The sequence below is a fragment of the Phyllopteryx taeniolatus genome, chromosome 3, assembly GCF_024500385.1.
Source record: "Phyllopteryx taeniolatus isolate TA_2022b chromosome 3, UOR_Ptae_1.2, whole genome shotgun sequence".
Classification (NCBI taxonomy): domain Eukaryota; kingdom Metazoa; phylum Chordata; class Actinopteri; order Syngnathiformes; family Syngnathidae; genus Phyllopteryx; species Phyllopteryx taeniolatus.
This window is the reverse complement of record NC_084504.1, coordinates 13,919,191-13,941,175: the sequence shown is the minus strand read 5'-3', so window position 1 is coordinate 13,941,175 and position 21,985 is coordinate 13,919,191. Positions and strand designations below refer to the sequence as shown.

Here is a 21,985-nt window from a genome sequence, read left to right as displayed (position 1 = left end):
GAATGGAGCAAACCAATTAAAAACAGTACCAGAGTGGTCGACCAGGTTTTGGAGTCTGTTTAATAAAATGTTGTGATCTACTGTATCGAAGATGGCGCTGAGATCCAGTAGAACCAAGACTGTGAGTTTGGAAAATCTGCAATATACCTGACGTCTGTTAAAATCTTTAAAACGTCTGTCACGGTACTGTGAGTTTTGAACAATGGGAAATTATTGCCTATTTTACTGTTTTGAGCTGTCAACTTATTTTTTTTTTCTCCACCTGCTTTCTGCACTCCTGCAATTATGTTTTAATTTTTTGATTTCATTGTTTCTCCACAGAGTGTAGGTTTTATTTATGTTTTATTTAAAAGTGGAGCCACTGATCCAACGTTGACTGACTTCAGTTTTGTGTTGTCAACAATAAAATAGCAGCGAGCAGTAATAATGTCATTAGGGGTGCTCTGTAAAATATCAATCAAAATTTGCCGTCTCACCATTCCCACCTCAGGGTTAAAACTGGCAATGTTAAAATACACAGCCAGGTAGACAACGGCGGACACATCGATAGACACGCCGTACATTATAACAAGATCCATGGTATGCCCTCTGTTTTGAGTCAGCAGCGTGACATGCTGTTTGAAGTCCATACAACTTAAAAGTCCATAGATTTTATCCGATATGTAGTCAACATGCACATTAAAATCACCAGTTATTAAAACCCTCTTGTAGGTGGTGTGTATGACTAATAGTAATTCTGAAAATTCACTGAGAAAAAAGGGAATGTTAGAGTGGTCTGTAAATTGTGAGACAGAGGATCAAGGCATGGTATTCAAATTATGCGTAGCTGTTTGTTTACTTTAACATTTTTTATTATTTTTATTGTAACATTTAAATTTAGTGTTTCTTTGATCAGTACGCTGTTCCGCTTCCCATCCTAATCGCCCTCGAGTGAAAACAACTGGTGCATCAGTGCCAAGCCATGTCTCTGCTAGTAATCTAATGTCCATTAGATTTAATGTGAACGTGTACCGGGCAGGTCCACCGAGTCTCACTGGAGCTGGACGTGTTATTATGTGGAGGCGTATTGGAGGTGATGACTGGGATGGGTAAAGGTGGACAGTAGGGGGGGCTAGTGGTCAGTGAGAATGACACTGGGGTGCCGCAACGGTGTCGATGTACTGACCATCATTGTGACAACACATTACAGGAACGCAGAGTGAGTTCAATGATCAGGGATAAAAGATAAGATCCAATGAGATTTGGATGGAGTCGGTCTGATTTGAAAAAGACTAAAGGACTCTGCATCTTTTGCACAATTGTCAAAAAAAAAAAAAAAAAAGTACCGGCATTACCAGACAACTAGCAACCCTTTATTGCTCAGTGACTGTTTTTTTTTTTGACAATGTCTTTATGTCTCAAAAGTGTTCTCTGTTAATTGAATGTCTGTTGTCATACTAGAGCGGCTCCAATTACCGGAGACAAATTCCTTGTGTGTTTTTTTGGACATACTTGGCAAATAAAGATGATTCTGATTCTGAAAAAGTCCAGTCTATTGATTGTCCACAAAGCGAATGTCCCTCTTGCAATAGTATCCCTTGAGCCAGATGTGAAGTTGTCTGATGCAGCTAAACTTTTCATCTCTAAATCATGGGGGAGAAAATGGACCTAAGACTATACCGGTGCAGGTTGGTGCTTATGAGGGAGATGTAGTCACCTTTGAGTTTTTCCGACTGCTGCAGTTTATGGTTGCATGTTGCAACGTGGCCAACCACAACGAGATGTCTACTTATGCATTTGAACTCTTCAAATATTACTTAAATAATTTTCTGTACTGTACTTTACTTGCATCCGTCCATTCATTTTCTGTACCGCTTGTCCTCACTCGGGTCGCGGGTATGCTAGAGCCTATCCCAGTTATCTTTGGGCGAGCGGCAGGGTACACCCTGAACTGGTCGCTGGCCAATCACAGGACACATATAAACAAACAACCATTCACACATTCACACCTACGGGCAATTTACCAAAGTACCCGGAGAAAACCCACACAGGCACAGGGACAACATGCAAACTCCACACAGAGGCGGCCGGATTTGAACTGTGAGGCAGATGTGCTAACCAGTCGACTACCGTGCCGCTCCGTTATGATACTTCACTAACAAAAAATAGTTGCATTTTTTGTAATTTATTTTTATTAATTTTTTTATTTTATTTTTGTTTTTACCCTCGTACGACTGACTCATAAGAATGTTCAAACGTGGCATTGCAGACAGTTTGATGCTAGAAAACCTTCTGTTGCTATTTCTGTTATTTCCTTTGTGTGAAAATTTATTAGATTATTATTCATGCCAACATCTGATTTAAACTCCTTTGCCAATTTTGGCAGCATCACTTTTCCTCCCAGGCGATGTGTGGCTTGTCCCCAAAAGTTACAGCCAATAACTTGTAATCTTAAAAGCTCCACATCAACGATGACTAAGAAGAAGTGCTGTTACACTTGAAAACATCTTTATCAGGATTAAGATGATGAAGAAGACAAACAAATTAATTGTAACTATTGAAAGCCCCCATCGAGGACTTTAATTTAATGTATGACTTGATATGATTTGTTGCACATTTCCTTTTATCTCTCTAGGCGGTCATCTTTTTTAAGCGAAAAACATGTTTTTTGTTAATACGTCATCATATGAGGGCAATATGGCAAATTGATTTTAAAAAAATCCTAATTGGAAAGGCCTCATTAAAGAGACTCGCATCTCGCCTTATTTCATGTCCCTGACCACGCCCCCACAGCCTCACGTGTCTGCACAAAGAAACGCCCCAAGCTCACTCAACGAAAGAGAACCAGGAAGACAGTGCCTTGGCCACCTAGGGATGGTGCTTGGTTGGCCAGGTGCGCGCGGTGAGCCACTGGAGGAATGAGGGAGAGACCTGCTGCCCGCTCATCTGTGGTCGCCTCAGTCAGAGTGCACCACAAGCGCCGTTCCACGAAATGTTGCCAGTCTTATTTTTGGGAATGCACAATATATTAATAGGTGATCAACCTACGTAACGGTGACGTCACTCTTCGTTAGTACGTCGGTGCCAGTGGTTTTCCAAGGCCAGCAATATGCAGCCGTCTGCATATAGTACACCACCGTTATATATGTTTACCCTTCATTTGAAGTAGAGAGTTGTCTAATTCCTTCCTTTTAACGTTTGTTAAAAACTGAAGTTACAGAATATAATCAGGCCAGGAAACTACAGGACAGTGGAACCGTAATTTAATGGACTAATGGGGTGTTTACTGGTTAAATAAGTCTGTTGAATCGTAGTCCATTAATTCGAGATTCCACTGTTTAGTTTCCTTTTGCTACTGCAAATATGGTTTGTTACAAAAGATTCAGCTAAATGGTGAAGTATCTTTACCGTCACCTTCAAGCAAAAATACGTAATTTTTGGTTATTATGTTGTCAAAAGAGGGCCTAAGACAAATTAATTACAAATCTAGACAGTGCACATCAAGGCCTTTAAATTGAGGTGTGACTTGATATGGTTTGTTGCACAATAATTTTGTTTGTTTGCATTACTAAGTGGCAAAGATTGGTCACTTTTCAAGCAAAAGAAAAATTTTGGGTAATTACGTCTTAATTTGAGGTCATACTGACCAATTAATCGCAAGTATGGAAAAGCCTCATTTTTGTTGTGTTTGCACCCCCACTTCTTGTGCAGTGCTCCCTGAGCTGTGGCGAGGGCACGGAGAGGCGTTTGGTCACCTGCCGAATTGGTGACCAGTGCGGTGGAGACAAGCCAGAGAATGTGCGTGTGTGCCGGCCTGGACCATGCCATGGTGAGTATCTGCCCAAAAGTAAATGCTTCCTTTAGCCTGTCAAACATAAAATTCGGATGAGAATCGCAAAAAATATTTTTTAAACATCTCTACTGAATCAAACCCAATTTCAAATCAACTATATGAAAAACTGTACTTTAATAATTGTATATTAAAGTAAAGGCCCCATTTCAACACGTCAAGAAACGTTAAAAAAAATCTAATAAAAATCAAAGCAATTTAAAAACAGCTATATGTAATACAAACATTATACCTTAAAACCACATTATGGGATAACTGTACCTTAAAGTAAAAGCTTCCTAAAAGGCTAAAAGTAAATTTCAGAAAAATTCCAACAGAAAGTAATATTTTTGCCAGTACCTTAAAGTTGGTACGGTGGATGACTCGTTAGAGCGTCTGCCTCACAGTTCTGAGGACCAGGGTTCAATCCCGGCCCCGCCAGTGTGGACTTTGCATGTTCTCCCCGTGCCTGCGTGGGTTTTCTCCGGGCACTCCGGTTTCCTCCCACATCCCAAAAACATGTGTGGTAGGTTGATTGAAGACTCTAAATTGCCCGTAGGCGCGAATGTGAGTGCTAATGGTTGTTTGTTTGTATGTGCCCTGCGATTGGCTGGCAACCAGTTCAGGGTGTACCCCGCCTCCTGCCCGATGATAGCTGGGATAGGCTCCAGCACGCCCGCGACCCTAGTGAGGAGAAGCGGCTCAGAAAATGGATGGATGGATGGATACCTTAAAGTTGAGGTTTTGTAATCCCATTGGTGGTACGCTGGCTGTAATAAATAGTGCAGCACCGCTCTAGTTTCCATAGCAACCCTTGATCGCGCAGTCAAATATATTAGTGGACCAGCCAGGACACCCCCCTGTCTGACTCACACTGAGGCATTCTGGGACTCGGGGATAGTTTGATAAGAAACTCATTTATCCAATCATTTTCTATACCGCTTTTTCTGCGTGGGGTCACCAGAGGGCTACTGGAGTCTTTTAGCTCACTTCCACATTAGTCATCAACGAACCAAACATACAGTTCTTTGAAACATCAAAGACAATTTAGTCAGTCAATCTAACGTGATTTTCAACATTAAAGACAATTTCAAGTCTTTAACAAACCTAACACATGTTTTCTTAAACACTGAAGACAATTTAGTCTTTATGAGCCAAATGTACTTTTTTTAAAAATCAAAGACAATTTAGTCTTGAATTGTCTGTGAATGCATGTTTTCCTAAGCATCGAAGCCTAAGTCAGTGAACCTACAGTATGGGATTTTTAACATTAAAGATAATTTTGAGTCTTCAATAAAGCAAACTTAAACGTAAAACAATTACATCTCCAACAAACCACACACATTTATACTTTTCTAAACATCAAAGACAATGTCGTCTTCATTTAACAAAAGGGGTTTTATAAAAATCCACATTGTTGTCTTCAACTGAACCTATGTGTTTATTGTGAAATCTTTCAACGCACTATTCTACATGTTTTTGTGAACATCAATGGCAAATATTAAAGACAATTATGTCAATTAACCTCAATTATGTTTTTGTAAAAACTAAACACACTTTTTCAGCAAACCTATTGTACACGTTTTGGCAAAAAACAAGTGTTCAATGAACCTATTTTAAATGTTTTTGTAAACATCAAAGACAATTTTGTGTCATCTTAACGTATTCGTTTTCATCAACACCAAAGACCATTATGAGTCTCAAACAAATCTTACAAATTTTTGAATGAATTAAACAATTTCTTTTCGTAAATCCATTCATCCATCCATTTTCTGTACCGCTTCTCCTCACTAGGGTTGCGGGCGTGCTGGAGCCTATCCCAGCTATCAATATCAAAGACTGACTTTTCCCAAACATCAAAGACACTTTTTTTGTGCGAACAGTGAACCTAATTTGCACTCTGTAAACATCAAAGACAATTTACACTCCATCAAAGACAATTTACACTCATCGACTGACTCAACGTGCATGTTTTCATAAACACCAAAGACCGTTAATGAGTCTTCAACGAACCATACGTACTGTTGTAAACATCAAACACAATTGAATGCCTTCTGTGAACCTAAAGCATGTTTTTACAATCAAAGACAACTTGGTATTGAATGAACCAAACATAGGTTTTTGTAAACATAAAAGACAAAAGTTCTTAACTAACCTAACATATTTTTGTAAACATCTTTAGTTGTCCAACGAACCTAATGCATGTGTTTTTGTTAAGCTCAAAGATAATTTTTGTTTTCAATGAACCTGATGTACGTTTTTGTAAACATCAAAGACAATTTAAATGTCATCTGTGAACGTAAAGAATATAATAATTTATTGCTGATCTAAATGTACAGTTTTACAAACATCCAAGCCCATTTAGTCTTCAATGAACCTACCGTACGTGTTTTTGTGAACATCAAACATCAAATTTAGTGCTGAGTGAACATTTTATCATCATCAGTAAAGACCATTTAGTCTTCAAAAAAGCTAATGTATGCATTTTCATGAACATTAGTAACAATTAAGTATTTAATGAACTGAACGTCAAAGAATTTAGTGCTTAATGAACCTAATTGTGCTTTTTCAAAAATAAGCAACCATCTTCTTGTGTGCTGCTCCTTAAGAAATGTCTTGATTAATAATGCACCGGTTCGCTCTTTGATGTACTTGATGTTTTTTGCTCCGCTCTCACACATCGTGCTTTGATTTTCAGATGAGCCCTGCCACGGAGACAAATCCATCTTCTGCCAGATGGAGGTTTTGGCTCGCTACTGCTCCATCCCCGGATACAAGAAACTGTGCTGCGAGTCGTGCAGCAAACGGGTTGGCGGCATTGGGGGGGCTCTTTTCTCCGAGCAAGAGGACCACGTACGCTTCGGTTCTGCCTCCCAGCTGCTGGAGACGCTGATGGCCAACGTCACCCGCGCCGGTAAACATCAAAACGGTGGTAAACAGCAACGAAATGCAGGCAACCAGCCACAAAACACCGGTAGGCAACAGCAAAGCGCTGGTAAACAGCAGCAAAATGGCGGTAAACAACAGCAAAAGAGCGGTAAACAACAGCAGAGCATTGGTAGACAAAAGCCAAGTGCCAGTAAACAACAACAAAACGTTGGACGATCGAGGCTGGTCACCACGCCCGCACCGCCCAAGAAAGCCAAAACGACTTCAAAGCCCAGGAGGAACCCGAGGGATGCCGCCCTAGCCGAGAGGCAACGGCCCGCAGTGGGAAGCTTCACTGACAGCTGGCGGCACGCCACGTTCTTGGAAGTGGAGAGATGAGAATGGCAGCTTCTTTATCTGGACTACATAGACACAACAGTTTCATCGTTCTGAGTCTTCTCACGCTAACAACAACAAAATCATCAAAGACATAAGAGGTGCTGGTTCACTTTGTTTTTAGAGTTCATGCTCTGGCATACATAGGAAGTCCGGGAATTAATTTTAAGTTAGGGGCACAAAGATTGAAAGGGAATTTTTTTATTTGTCCAAAATGAAAAAGTTCATATGATACAAAACATAAAAGAAAACTCACTTTTTTTTCTTCGTTGATGATAAATTGTACGTCGCTGGTGAAAATGTCAACAAGTCCTTGCTGTCATAAAATTTAGAAATGTAGTGTCATGACCTTAACATGCAAGTTTTATATGAACATCAAAGACAATTTTTAACATCCAAGTCAATTTAGCGTCTTCAAGTGGTTTTGTACAACATTGAAGATAATTTCAATTCCAACAAACCAACCATGCATGTATTTGTAAAACATCAGACAATTCAGTCTTGACAAACAAATGTAGCGTTTTTCTTAAAACAACAAAAAAAATCAAAGACTATCTGCTCTTCAATTGGACTGCAGTAAGTGCTTGAGTAAACATGAAAGACAAGTCTTTGAAAGACTAAATGTGCGTGTTTCTGTTAATCGTCAGACAATTTTGAGTTCAACAAACTTTGTTTTAAACGTGTTTTTATTATACATCAAAAACAAGTTAGTGTTTGACAAACCGAAACCTCTGCGTTTTCATTAACTCAATGTACACGCTTTGTGAAACATGAACGACAATTTAGTCTTTAACGAACCTATTTTTATAATACGAACGTATTTTTGTAAAACATTGACCACAATTGATCTTCAAAGAAACTTTTGTAAAGCAGCGAACCCAGACAATGTTTTTCAACAAAAACTAACTGAATAATTTTTGTAAACATCAAACAAAATTGAGTCTTCAATGAACCTAGCGTGTGTGTTTTTATAAAAATCAAAGACAATTTAGATGTCCACAAACCTAGCAGGCACATTTTCATGACTATCAAAGACAATTTGGGAGACAAACCCAAGCGGCTGTAATTTCATAAACAATTGAAATTTAAAAACAATTTAGTCCAAGACAAACCAAACATACACAATTTTGTTAATATCAAATACAATTTAGAGTGAGACAAATCGAACATACATAAACATCATGATAAAAAGAAAACATAACCATTTTCATAAACATCAAAGATAATTGAGTCTTAAATTAGCCTAACATGCGTGTTTTTGGAAAATGCCAAAGACTTGTCATAAACAAACCTAATATACATGTTTTCATAAACATTAAAGACAATTCACTCACCAACAAACCTTAATGCAGGTTTTCATGAACATCAAAGTCAATGTTGTTTTCAACTAACCAAACATACAAATTTTCGTGCGCATCAAAAGACAAATAAAATTGATGATAAAATATATGCACAGAAACAGAATGGTACAAAATGTTTTTAATGAAATTAAAAAAAAAATATTACTGACACCAAACAGAGAAATACGAACAAATGCACAAAAGGAAACAGTAGCAAAAACTACTATTACCAGTAACTACCTTTAATGTGTTCCAGTCTAAGACGAGTGATTACACACAATGTTATCGATATTACAGTCGAAAACCGTAAACAAAAAGTGGTTTGAGTTGCTTCGAACTTCATAAACTCTGCTTAATGGTGCTTCCATACTTACTACATGGTGATATTGAATGATTACATTAAAATAATCAGTATTAAAAAACTGGACGCTTTTTTTTTTTTTTAACCATCTCAGTGTTTATTGTTACAAAATGATGCTAAAATCAACATTTTTACCTTCAAATATGTAGCAGCTGTAACTTTCAGAAGCTACAGCCACAGCTTGACTAAGTTCTGCTCCAGCTTTGCTCAGTGAAAATATTTATTTTATTTTTTACAACAAGAACGCACAACAAGAAGATATTAGCCAAATATATTCTTTGGCTTTAATCACGTTAGCATTTTACTATATTGCTAGCAGTTTTAGCAACTAAAGGTTAATGTGGTCACAAAAATGTATATTCTGGATTTTACAATATTCCTTTGAATGACCATGGGTCAAATTAAGAATCACTTACAGTAGTTGAGTTCTTTAAAATATTATATTTTAAGTGGAATATTCTGAACTCCTCATTTATATATCTACATTTTTTTCTGATTACTTTGCTTCAGTTTTTCCTACATTTTAAAAAAGTACAAAAGAAAAGGATACATTTTTCAATTTTGACTATTGTAGACACAGTAACCTTAGCTTTACCTTCGCTCAGTGCAAGTATTTTTTAATGACAAGACACAAATGGAAATGCATTTGCTAAACCATCCCTGTGCTTTTGCTTTACGCACACGTTAACATTTTTAGCATGTCACTAGCATCTTTGGCTAATGCTATTGGAGTCACTTTAGGAGTTTGGTATCGATGCACATTTCATGAAATGTCTGTTTTACAATGGGGCAAAATAATGCTTAATTAGTCAATTTTTAGTTTACAAAAAAATGTATTTTAAATGGCAAGGTGGACAACTGGTTAGCACATCTGGCTCACAGTTCTGAGGACGGGGGTTCAAATCCCGGCCCCACCTGTGTGGAGTTTGCATGTTCTCCCCGTGCCTGCGTGGGTTTTCTCCGGGCACTACGGCACTACATCCCAAAAACATGCATGGTAGGTTAATTGAAGACTCTAAATTGCCCGTAGGTGTGAATGTGAGTGTGAATGGCTGTTTGTTTATATGTGCTCTGCAATTGGCTGGCGACCAGTTCCGGGTGTACCCTGCCCCTCGCCCAAAGATTGCTGGGATAGGCTCCAGCACGCCCGCGACCCTTGTGAGGAGAAGCGGTACAGAGAATGAATGGATGTGTTTTAAATTCAATTATTCTGAAGTCCGTGATCGTATTTCCTTTTTCATTTTTTTTCTGTTAGCATCACTTCAAAGGGAAAATAAAGCAATCAAAGTAAGTTTAATCCTCATTATTTAAAAAAAAAAAAAAAACTATTTAAACTTTTAGGGATAGAGACAGCCACAGCTATTTTAGTTTTAGCATTAGCTTCCCCCAGTGAAAGTATTTTTAAAAACAAACAAGGCGCAACAGGAACGCGTTTGCCAATACTTGTCTCCAGTCTTTTGCGATACTCACATGTTAGCATCTTTAGCATGTCAGTACCATCTCAAGCATGTTGCTAGCATCTTTAGCATGCTAACATGATCGCAAACATTTATAATAGGCATGGGTGTTTCACAAAGTTTCTTTGGCTATGGGGCAAATTAATGATCAATTAGTTGATTTATATTTATTATATATATATATATATATATATATATATATATATATATATATATATGATTATTATTTTTTAGTGGGTGCCAGCACACCTGCGACCCTATTGAAGATAAGCGGTTTGGAAAATAGATTGGATGTTCTGAACTCCTGTTTCTATGTCAATATCGTATTGAGCAGAATTCATGCTTGATATTTGAATGCATACCAGATATTAATGCACCGTGTCACTATTTCTGTCTATTTCCTTGCATTTTGCTGCGCTTTGCTCACTTCCGACATTTTAGCAATTAGCTACATGAAGTTTTCGATGGCATTAGAAGACAAACAACAACAACACAAAAACAACAATGGATTTCCTCACAACCACAATGCATCTGACTGCAATAAAAACACAACACAACAATGTACAACAGTGTATAGTACGTGTATATAGATAGCATTGAGTGCAGACATATTTATTGAAGGGGCGGTGCTGTTTGTGCAGACTTTTTTCCGGCAACATTTTCACTTTTTATTTTGAAATGAATAAAAAAAAATGTACTAGAATAGAAATGACATTGTTTTTTGCAAACAATTAGATGTAAATATACACGCTCAATTTTGAGATGTTTGTCACCAGGCTGTCTTTTCACAGCTGTTTTTTTTTTTTTTAAGCAACCGACCCAAGCTCTTTATTCTAGCTGCTAGTTTATTTAGTTAACAGTGTTCGTTGCTGCTAAGCTTTGTAATGATGCTAGTCGGGCAAGACAAAACCCCTGAGCCTCCTTCCAGTACTGTATCCATACAACCTGTGCATTGTCATGTCTCCATTGTGCTTGTCTTGTGTATTTGTGCAGATTCAAGTGTACACTACTACTGATGCTGTTTATTGGAATGGGGAGCACATAGCAATAAAGATAGGATCAACATGTCCGCCTCCACACTATCTTTGTTGTTTTTATCAGAACACGCAACCGCACATCAGTGCTCGGGTTCGTGTTAATACCAAAAAATTTCAAGTGTATCCATGCGCATCGTGTCAGGGTCTCTCCTGTGATTCTTCGCAAAAATGTAAACAAGAAGGTTTGCTGTACAGACTAGCAAGTGACCTTTGTAAATTTGTCTCAATGTGAAACTATTTTGTTATCCCAACAAATGTTACAAAAAAGTCTAAAAAAAAAAAAGACATGCCACCATTTGCGCTCTGGCACATGTTGCGCAGTCTCCAAAAATAGAGCCCAACATGTTTATATGGCGGCGGCACGGTGACCGACTGGTGAGAGCGTCAGCCTCACAGTTCTGAGGACCGGGGTTCAAATCCAGCCTCGCCTGTGTAGAGTTTGCATGTTCTCCCCGTACCTGTGTAAGTTTTCTCCGGGTACTCCGGTTTCCTCCCACATCCCAAAAACATGCATGGTAGGTTGATTGAAGACTTGCCCATATTTTCATAAATATAAAGAATAAATAATGATGATTATTTTTTAAAATATGAATCGAAAATGGAATTTGTGATTCCTTCAAAAACATATGAAATTTGTGGGGGGTATTGTAAGTAAATTATTAAAATGTGAGACCATTTTGATAAATGAATTTAATTCAAAAGTGAATTATTTTTGAAAAATGCTATATTTTTATAATGTTTCTGTAAATACTTTTTTCGTGATTTTTGAAACCTTGAAAATTTTTGAAAAATATTGGACTTTTTTCACACATTTACAATTTTGTTCTTAATATTTTACATTTTAAATTTTGTAGTTAATGGGATTTTTTAATATATTTTGCAATATTTTCATGTGTGAATTATTAATACTTTTTGATTTTTCATTGTACTGTTTTTTTTTATTTGCAATTATAATTATATTATCGAACTGTATAATTTATTACATTTCAAATACTTTCATCAATGCTTTTTTTAAATTAAATAAATTTCTAACTGATTTTGGATGAAAAAAAACATTTTTAAATGCTTTTTTTTTTGCAAAAAATCTTAAATGTTCAACATTTTTATACATTTGCAATTGTTTGACAGTTTTGCAATATTTTCACAAATGTGCAAACTTGATAAAGTTGGGATTCTTTTTGAAATGCTTTATTATATTGGGGGAATTTTTAAATTTTTTTTGTAGTTTGAAAAAATTGTTAGTTTGGTTTTAGACATATGCAGGCCCAACAAAATGCACTAAACCACGCCTCTTGGAAAGTGCTTCTCCCCCCCCCCCATTTCCGTTGCAAATGTGGTTGGTTTCCACATACTCTTTGTTACCAATACGGCTTCAACGGTCATGTCCTCACTCACATTCATCCCAGGAGAAATCCTGTGTGAAAAAAATTACTTTTTTTTTTTTTTAAACACAGAAGCGATGATTGATCACGGAGGAAAAAGTGTGAAAACACCCACTTTATAATATTGGTGGACCAGCCACGACATTTCTCATGTTTCATTAGCACTACCATCAATGCTCATGTCACTGTTCAGGTTTTAAATGTTTGTTTCTGCCATTCGGCAAAAAAAGTATTTTGAGACATTCGTTTGAAAAAAAAAAACCCAAAAAAACCTTCGTCTTCCTATTGTTAGCGTGGTGACCCTAGACCTATTAATAGTGGTGAACCAGCCACGACACTTTTATTTACACTAATGCTAGCATTAATGTTAATGTCACTGTCCTTGGTATTGTGCAATGCTTCAGTCATCGGACACAAAATGGTTTATTGTGTAAAAAAAAAATTCTTTTTTTTTTTACACAATAAACCATTTAAATATATATATATATATATATATATATATATATATATATATATATATTTATCCTTATGTTGCTTTAATCAACCAGAGTGAGTATTTTAGTCAGTTCAAGTCAGAAAAAGTTAAGAAAATTAAAGCCGCTGGTGCGTAAATCGTAACATGATACTTTTCAAGTAGCGACATATGCTTGCCAGCAAGGCACACAGTGCAAGAACACGGAAAATCTCAGCAGCCTGAATATTAATATTCCATTATGCCCAAATTGATCATATCATATGGCTATAAAAACGAAAAAAAATTTGTTGAGTTCAATTTTATGCTGATTAAAACTAAAATTGGCATGCTGATTCCAAATTTGCAGTTGGTTTTATTTCTCTATAGCTTAGCATCCAGATAAGCACAATTCCACTGATTAGCTATAGTAAGACTTGCCAGCTGATTACTGACTCCTCTACAGCTACGTGGCAACTTTTTTGTGCAGTCACAATTGAGACAGTGCGGTGAGAGGTGTGTGCAGCTTCCAATTGGTCAGTACTATCAATAGCTGCAAACAGAAAGCTAGCATAGTAGGAATTAAGAGCATTTGTGCTGGCTTTTCTCTTAACCTTTTAACCATGGGCGTACCGTTGTAAGTTCTATTTCATTTTATGCTGTTTTTTTTTTAGTTTTCAAAACTTAGAACTATTCCATCTTAGTGTTTTTACATAGGTATATATTTCCTTTGTTCCACTTTGTTCTCATTTTGAGAACAACTTGATGTGATAGAGAAAAAATGAGAACAGTTTTGGATTCCGCACCCAAAAATTTGTTAAAAACAGCTGTCAGACCTAACTCAACAAAAATGGTGTTCCCCAACGAGTCTACGGTAAGGGATTACTCTGGTTGTTTTACATAACATTTTTAATAGATGCCCCACTTGATTCTATTGTGTATCGCTGCTGTTATTTGTAGGGTGGCGGATGGACTCTCCTTAGCCACTCTAAGGGGATTAGCATTGGAAAAAAAAAATGTATTTCCATAAAGATGCGAGGATACTGATGCTTCTCCAATACTTTTAAAGAAGGGAAAAAACATTGATGCAAAGTAACGAGCATGACTGGGAATCGAGGAGGAAGTGCCTGATGCCTCTTGAGAAATAGGAAGAAACAAAGCTATCACACAGTGGGAATCTGGGGAGAACGGAAGGAGCAGTGGGCTGACGAAGATTGTGCGAATGGAGGCAGGAAAATTGTAGACATTTTTTGCCTTAGATGTCAGAGTTAAATCTAGAATGGAAGGTACAATGATTTGCAAATCTTTTTCAACCTATATGCAATTGAATAAGAAAGATAAAAGTTTTTATGTTCAAACTGATGAAAGTTGTTATTTTTTATTTTTTGCAAATATTGTCTCATTTTGAATTTGATGCCCGCATCACGTTCCAAAAAAGTTGAGACAGGAGCAACGAAAGATTGGGAAAGTTGAGAAATGCTCAAAAAGCACGTGTTTGGAACATTCCACAGGTGAACAGGTTAATTGGAAACCTGTGAGTGTCATGATTGGGTATAAAAGGCGCATCCCCAAAAGGCGCAGTTGTTCACAAGCATGGATGGGGCGAGGTTCACCACTTTGAGAACAACTATGTGATATATAAATAGTCCAACAGCTTAAGAACAACGTTTCTCAATGTACAATGGCAAGGAATTCAGCGACATCATCATCTATGGTCCAGAATATCATCAAAAGATTCAAAGAATCTGGAGAAATCGCTGCATGCTAGGGGCAAGGCCAAAAACCAACATTGAATGCCCGTAACCTTCGATCACTCAAGCAAAACCGGCATCATTGTGTAATGGATATTGCCACCTGGGCCCAGGGACACTTCAGAAAACCATTGTCAGTTAACACAATTCATCGCTACATCTACAAATGCAAGTTAAAACTCTACTATACAAAGCGAAAGCCATATATCAACAACACCCAGAAAGGCTGCCGACTTTTCTGGGCCCGAGCTCATCTGAGATGGACTGACGCAAAGTAGAAAAATGTGCTCAGGTCTAACGAGTCCACATTTCAAATTGTTTTTGAAAATCATGGATATTGTGTCCTCCGGGCCAAAGAGGAAAAGGATCATCTGGATTGTTATCAGTGCAAAGTTCAAAACCCAGCATCTGTAATGCTGTGGGGGGGGGGGGGGGGGGGGGGGGGGGTGTTAGTGCCCATGGCATGGGTAACTTTCACATCTGTGAAGGCACCATTAATGCAGAAACGTACATACAGGTATTGGTGCAACATGTGCTGCCAGCCAAGCAACGTCTTTTTCAGGGATGTCCCTGCTTCTTTCAGAAAGACAATGCCAAGCCACAATAGTGGAACTGTTACATCAGCGTGGCTTCGTAGTAGAAAAGTTGAGTGCTAGACTGGCCGACCAGCAGTCCACACCTGTCTCCCATTGAAAATGTGTGTCACATTTTGAACCGCAAAATATGACAACGGAGACCTCGGATTGTTGAGCAATTGAAGTACATCAAGCGAGAATGGGAAAGAATTCCACCTACATACCTTCAAAGGAATGGTGATGTAACACAGCCTCTGTCCCAGCTTTTTTGGGAAGATATTACAGGCATCAAATTCAAAGTGAGTGAATATTTGCAAAAAAACAAAGTTTGAACATTAAATATCTTGTCTTTCAACTGAATATAAGTTGAAAATAATTTGCAAATCATTGTATTCTGTTTTCATGTACAGTTTTCACAATGTCCCAATTTCATGGGAATTGGTGTTTGTATTTTATTACCGTTTTATTATTTTATAATGTATTTTATGTATATTGATATTTCTTTTATTTCTTGTTTACTACATGTATATGATCTTGTTTATTTTAATAAATGATGGATTTGTTTCTTTTTTTTTTTAAACGTTTACTTTTTCCTTTTGTTGGTACACTTACACTGGTCCCAACCAGATTCAGCAAATTGTGCTGTGATGAAGAAAAAATCAGTAAGTATAAGTAATCAGAGCAAATAGTCAAATAGACAGAATGTGCAACTGCTGATATTGTTGAACAATATCACTTCAACTAAAACAAAGTTACATGAAGTCTTTATAGAGTAACATAAATTCAGGAAGATTCCGCCGAAAGAAATGGTCTTAAATTCCCTTTTTTGTTTGTTTACACTTGTGAAACAGCACAATAGGCTTTTCATAGCGTGTAAAGGTTAACATATTTTGAATGAGAGTATAAATTTGTCACTTTAAAAGGCGCCGCAGAGACTTTGTGTGCGGTCATGTGACTGCCTGACTCCATTTGATTGGTGAAATATTGCTATTGGTTTGTTGGATTGGTGAAACACTCACGTAACAGCGCCGGAGGCAGAAGTGTGTCTGGCGAACCAAAACAAAGAGATGGCACAAGCAATAATCGATAAATATAGCGACATCGCCAGGGGCGACCCTTCGTTTACTGACCATTGTTATCGCATAGCCTGCTGCATTCGTTTGAGCAACTTCCTAGAGTTGCATGTTAGAATATTGTTATGCAAAAGGCACGGAAAATCAATTGTGGCCGGTAGTGCTGAACTATACATTCATTCAATGGGAAATGTCACGCTAAGGCTATCAAATCATGAATCAATTTTAGCGTATATGTGCGTCGGACTCCCTTTAAAATCGATTGCGGGCTTCCTCGGACATATTCTATAGGACTGTGGAGTCAGGCGGTTCAAGCGTGTCAAAGCGTGGCTGAGAAGTGACCTGAAACATGATTGATATCTGACCTCACATCCATCCATCCATTTTCTGAGCCGCTTCTCCTCACTAGGGTCGCGGGCGTGCTGGAGCCTATCCCAGCTGTCATCGGGCAGGAGGCGGGGTACACCCTGAACTGGTTGCCAGCCAATCGCAGGGCACATAGGAACAAACAACCATTCGCACTCACATTCATGCCTACGGGCAATTTAGAGTCTCCAATTCATGCATGTTTTTGGGATGTGGGAGGAAACCGGAGTACCCGGAGAAAACCCACGCAGGCACGGGGAGAACATGCAAACTCCACACAGGCGGGGCCGGGGATTGAACCCGGGTCCTCAGAACTGTGAGGCTGACGCTCTAACCAGTCGGCCACCGTGCCGCCTCTGACCTCACATTTCCTTTCAAATCAATAGTGCTGCTGCTGAGGCCGGGGTACAATAATCACTCGGAGTCTGAAACTCCAGCAGGGAGGCCGCCGGGAACACTCGGCTACCTTGGCCATCTTGTGTCAGGCATCCTTCAAAATCAATAACAGCCTTGAGCTGAAAGATGAAACCATGTTGATTTTTCTTTTCCCCACCCGCCAATCGTGGTGCAGCGGCGTGTGTCCTGGAGCCAATAATATTGGAGCAGGGCGTGTCCTGCCAGGAACACATGTGGGATTCCAAATAACGCAGCCCTAACCCTACACTCACCCCAAATGTAAACGTCAATTAACCTGTCAATGTATCTCAAAGTGCATTAACTGTGTGTGTGTGTGTGTGTGTGTGTGTGATAGACAATTTTTTTTATTTTTTTCCTGTGCATGGATGTACAGTAATTGGCTGGGATATCCATGACTGTGTTTGGCAGTGTGAGTCGCAACAATGAGCTTGGCTAATTAGTTTTTTTTTGGAATAAACGCGAATAAAAGCAGCCTCACAACTGCTGCAGCTGGTGGTGACGAGAGGCTTCAAATTCAAAAGCTTTTCATAACCGCTCGAGGAAATAGACGCTTATGAATATTGTTATGGAAATGTCGGCGGAATACTTTTCAGCTTCTTGTTGGGTTTTTTTTTTTTGCCGCCTAGAGGAATGACGTCAAAGTGAGACAAAAAGTGCTGAGCTGTAGAAATGATGAGAAAAAGGCTTACTCGCTGTCTTTTCAATTTGCATGACGACGCTGCAGCTGCTCGCAAAGGCTTTTGATTTTTCCTTACTAGTAGCCTTGACTTCTATTATTGTGCTTTGGTTTTGATTCCTTCTGTTCATCCTTTGGCCCTTTTAAATCTAAAGTGCTAAATGTATTTTTCCGGGAAATTGTAAATATGGTAATCATAAGTTAATACCACCCAACAATGTCATGATGCACAGTGAAAAGCCAACAACAGAAAACTGAAAATGGGGGCTACCAACAAGGAAAAGTTGAACATTCCTTCTCACAAACTGAAAGCAATGCGTTTATATGTTCCACCGGTAACACCTGATTTATTATTAGGTCATCTCTAAGTTCCACTTTGAAGGACCCTTGGAAATAGCCAAATTGTTTGTAAAATGGCCACTTCAAACTAAAATGGGAGACTTGTTGAATCTTTTCAGGCATGGGTTTTTGGGACTTCTTCGTGGGTGTCTTCATGACAGACGTGCCTACTAAATCTCATGTTTCTAAGTGAAACTGGCTTTAGGATCTTCCTTCTTTTCAACACTCGGGAAGATGCTATCGGGCCAAAACGGAAGCTTCTAACCAAAATGGCTGACTTGCTGTGTTTTCTCGGGCACAGGTTCTTGAGACTTTTTTTTGATACTGAGCAGATATTTAGGATATTTCTTATTTTCCAATTGTTTTAGTCAATAAATGAAACAGAAAGCGAGCTCAAAACTTTATTGCGAATGAGTTGAGGACCACATGTGCACGGACGCAACACACACGAGACAAAAATGAGCTGAACAAAGGTAACCATTCAGTACTCTTTATAAACACACCGTGAAAAAGTCCAATTGAGTGCGAAGCGGGAGGCAACTTTTGGCCGGCAGATGTGAAATCCATACGCACACTTTCACACACATTTGATCGCAACGATGCCCCCGTAAGTGCATATGAGCGGGGCGAGGCATTGTGGGTAGCACTCAGACCAGCAAAGAGAAGCGTTTTGAATGTGTTTGCCAGTGAAATGTAGACCAGCTCCAGACACAAGATTCCACGATAATCAGGTTTTTATGCTCTGGAACCTACAGTAACATCATGAATGACATCTAATGTAATGGACTTATTTTACACTGCATTTAATGTTCCATACAAGCTTCCAGACCTGCCTCGTGTCTCTTGTTACAACTCAGATAGTTGTTAATGTTTATCGTATTTTGTGATTTCACTTGGTTTTCTTCACATTATCATCAAAGAGTAGTTAACAATTAGCGTAAATGGTGCTTTCGCCTGTTTTTGTATTCTCATTGAAAATCAAGTATCGTGTGCTGTAATTTCATCAGTTTTTTTTCCAATATTTTTGTAATCATAAAGTTGTTAACAATTACCGATACCGTTTATTGTTATGTCCCCAATTTTTTGTTTAGTCATCGTACTCAAAATGACGCTCACAATAATAGTTTGTGATTTCAACAGTTTTTCGTATTCTCATGGTGACGTAAATAGCAGTTAACAATTATCGTATATTGTGATTTTGTTAGTATTCAAAAAATCATGAATGATGATCATATATTGTGTTTCCAGCTGGGTTTTTTTCAGTAGCATGTATCATTGTTTTGTCATCGTAACTGAAAAAGTCAGCAATGACCATATCCTGTCATTTTTGCCAGATTTTTGTATTATAATCGGAACTCAATAAGGTGCTAATGATTAACTTATACAGTGTATTGTAATTTTGCATGTTTTTTATTACCAGTACAAATCGTCACGGGGACAATCATAGACAATCAAAGATGTAACAATAGATCATGTAATGAGTAGCCCTTCACAAATTAACAGGACACACAGTGTGTCCAGAGATCACTAAAAGACAGCTAAAAATACAGTACAGTAATTCAATACAACACACACAGACACACGCGCACACACACACTTGTACGTACAAACTTCACAAAGGTAGTCTCTGGGCCTTCACCCACGTTTACAACACAGACGACTTTTCAGTTGATCACATCACAGGCACAAAAATGCACTACATTCAAAAACTGGACTGTCTTGGTTTTTTCTAATGGAATTTAGTGTCAAAAAACGTTTTTTTTTTTCCATCGAATGACTTCATTTTGTTTTGGAGAAAAAAATACGGACTGGGCAGTAAAAGCTTAAAAATACTTTTAGTGTGTTGGATACACTTGCACAATTCAGTACTGAAAAAAGGTGATCACCGGGGCTGTTCCTAATGTTTTGACCCTGTCATGTTGCTAAAAAAATGTCATTTATTGAATGAATGTTTAAAAATTCAAGAAATTCACTGCTCCACGTTTATCTATAAAACACTCGTTGACAATATCTTCACTCTCTGTTCACCACGTATACCACCGCCCGCACTCTCCATTCCAGCAGTTTTATTAACCTCTTTGTTCCCAAAGTCGGATTTTCTTTTCAATTGTGTGCCCCAAACGACGAGAACACTCTGCAAGTCACCTCATTATCATTTAAAAAGTGTGTTTTGTTTTTTGCTCTTCTACCGGCCCCTAAAATGGACCTCCCCTTTGTCATTAGTTTTATTCACAATGTAATATAGCTAAAAAAACATTAATAATAATAATAATAATAACTGTCATTTATTTAAAAGAAAGTCTAAATGAATGAATTTTAATCAATAAATCCATTTATAAAGGCAGGTTTTTTTTCTCTCCATGGAAATTGCAGGTGTACCGAATGACATTAGGTAAAAGCATCACGGAACGTAAAACTGTATCGAGTAAAACTAACACGGATGAAAAATTCTTATTTGAGGTATTGTATTGAACGGTGTATACACAAAGATATGAAGCCGGCGGCGGAGGATCACTCAGGCAGAAAATGGAGAATCCCCCACCCGCCCCACCCCCACTGAAAACAATTATGAAATATTTCACAGTGGCAGCCTCAAGGGAGACATTTTGTACTGCAGCTACTTACAGGTCCCCCTGCACAATTATGCATGTACTCTTACTTGGTGGTATTTATCAATGACGTGTGTTTGTACGTTTTGAAGCTTGACAATGCAGCCAGGTAGAGTAGCGGCGACTTCTTGAGGTGCTTTTCATAATCGTTTCCTGGATCATCAAAGCTTACGCTAGATGAAAGACCTGCTTATACTCATGATGCTCATTACATTACATCAACACGCCCGCATGCTTCATCGAATTGGTTTTGTATCCAGAAGACTTTTAGTTGTATATTTTTTTCAATAATATGCTTCAAATATATACAGAACTGCTTTTTTTATATATATTTCATTGTTAGGTATAGAGAATACAAATATTTTATTACATTTTTATTTTCTGTTAAATATGTATATAGTTGTAATTATTAGTAGTCTTTTTAGAAATGTATTGTTGTTATTTCATTATATGCAATTCTTTTGATATTTTGTTGACTCGTGTGTCCCTGTTAACATGCAGTGCATACACTCACAACTTTCTTTTTCAAAAAGGCAACTAGTAAGTTTACTTCCTGCTAAGAAACAGAAAACATGAGAGGAATCTTTTTCACATTATTTTGCGTATGGCAATAAAAGACATATGTTGCAAAAGCATTCATTTCAGGGTTCGACACCACCTTTGGCTCTGGTAGCACTGGTGCGACCCACTTTTTCAGTTGCACCAGGACATGATTTGGTCACACCCTTTTACCGTGTAACCTGAGATATCTACAGTGGGTATGGAAAGTATTCAGACCCCTTAAAATTTTCAGTCTTTGTTTTACTGCAGCCATTTGCTAAAATTCATCCATCCATTTTCCTCATGGCAACAGTTTGACCAAATCTCAGACTCCTTTCTAATTCATTTATTTCCAATGCAGTTAATGGTGCATCTTCACAAGCTAATGCAAGTGTTGTGAAAGTGTTGGGAACCATCAAAATAGCCTGTACAAAGGATATAAAAGAAAGGGGGAGTAAAAATAAACTGTTATAATAATGTGGTTGCGCACACCTTCCACCATTTAAAGTACCTCCTATTAACACTAAATAAATTTCAAC

General features: G+C 38.0%; 1 protein-coding gene across 7 annotated transcripts in view; it reads left to right on the top strand.

Moving 5' to 3' along the window:
* adamts3 (ADAM metallopeptidase with thrombospondin type 1 motif, 3) overlaps window positions 1-11,312 on the top strand; it is a 148,055-nt gene extending 136,743 nt beyond the window's left edge. For all 7 annotated transcript variants that reach the window (XM_061767087.1, XM_061767090.1, XM_061767088.1 and 4 more), the window contains 2 exons: window positions 3,691-3,808; window positions 6,507-11,312. In XM_061767087.1, coding sequence (XP_061623071.1) covers window positions 3,691-3,808; window positions 6,507-7,075 — 687 coding nt within the window. In that variant the 3' untranslated portion in view covers window positions 7,076-11,312. The remainder of the gene's footprint in view (window positions 1-3,690; window positions 3,809-6,506) is intronic.
* The last annotated feature ends 10,673 nt before the right edge of the window (window positions 11,313-21,985 follow it).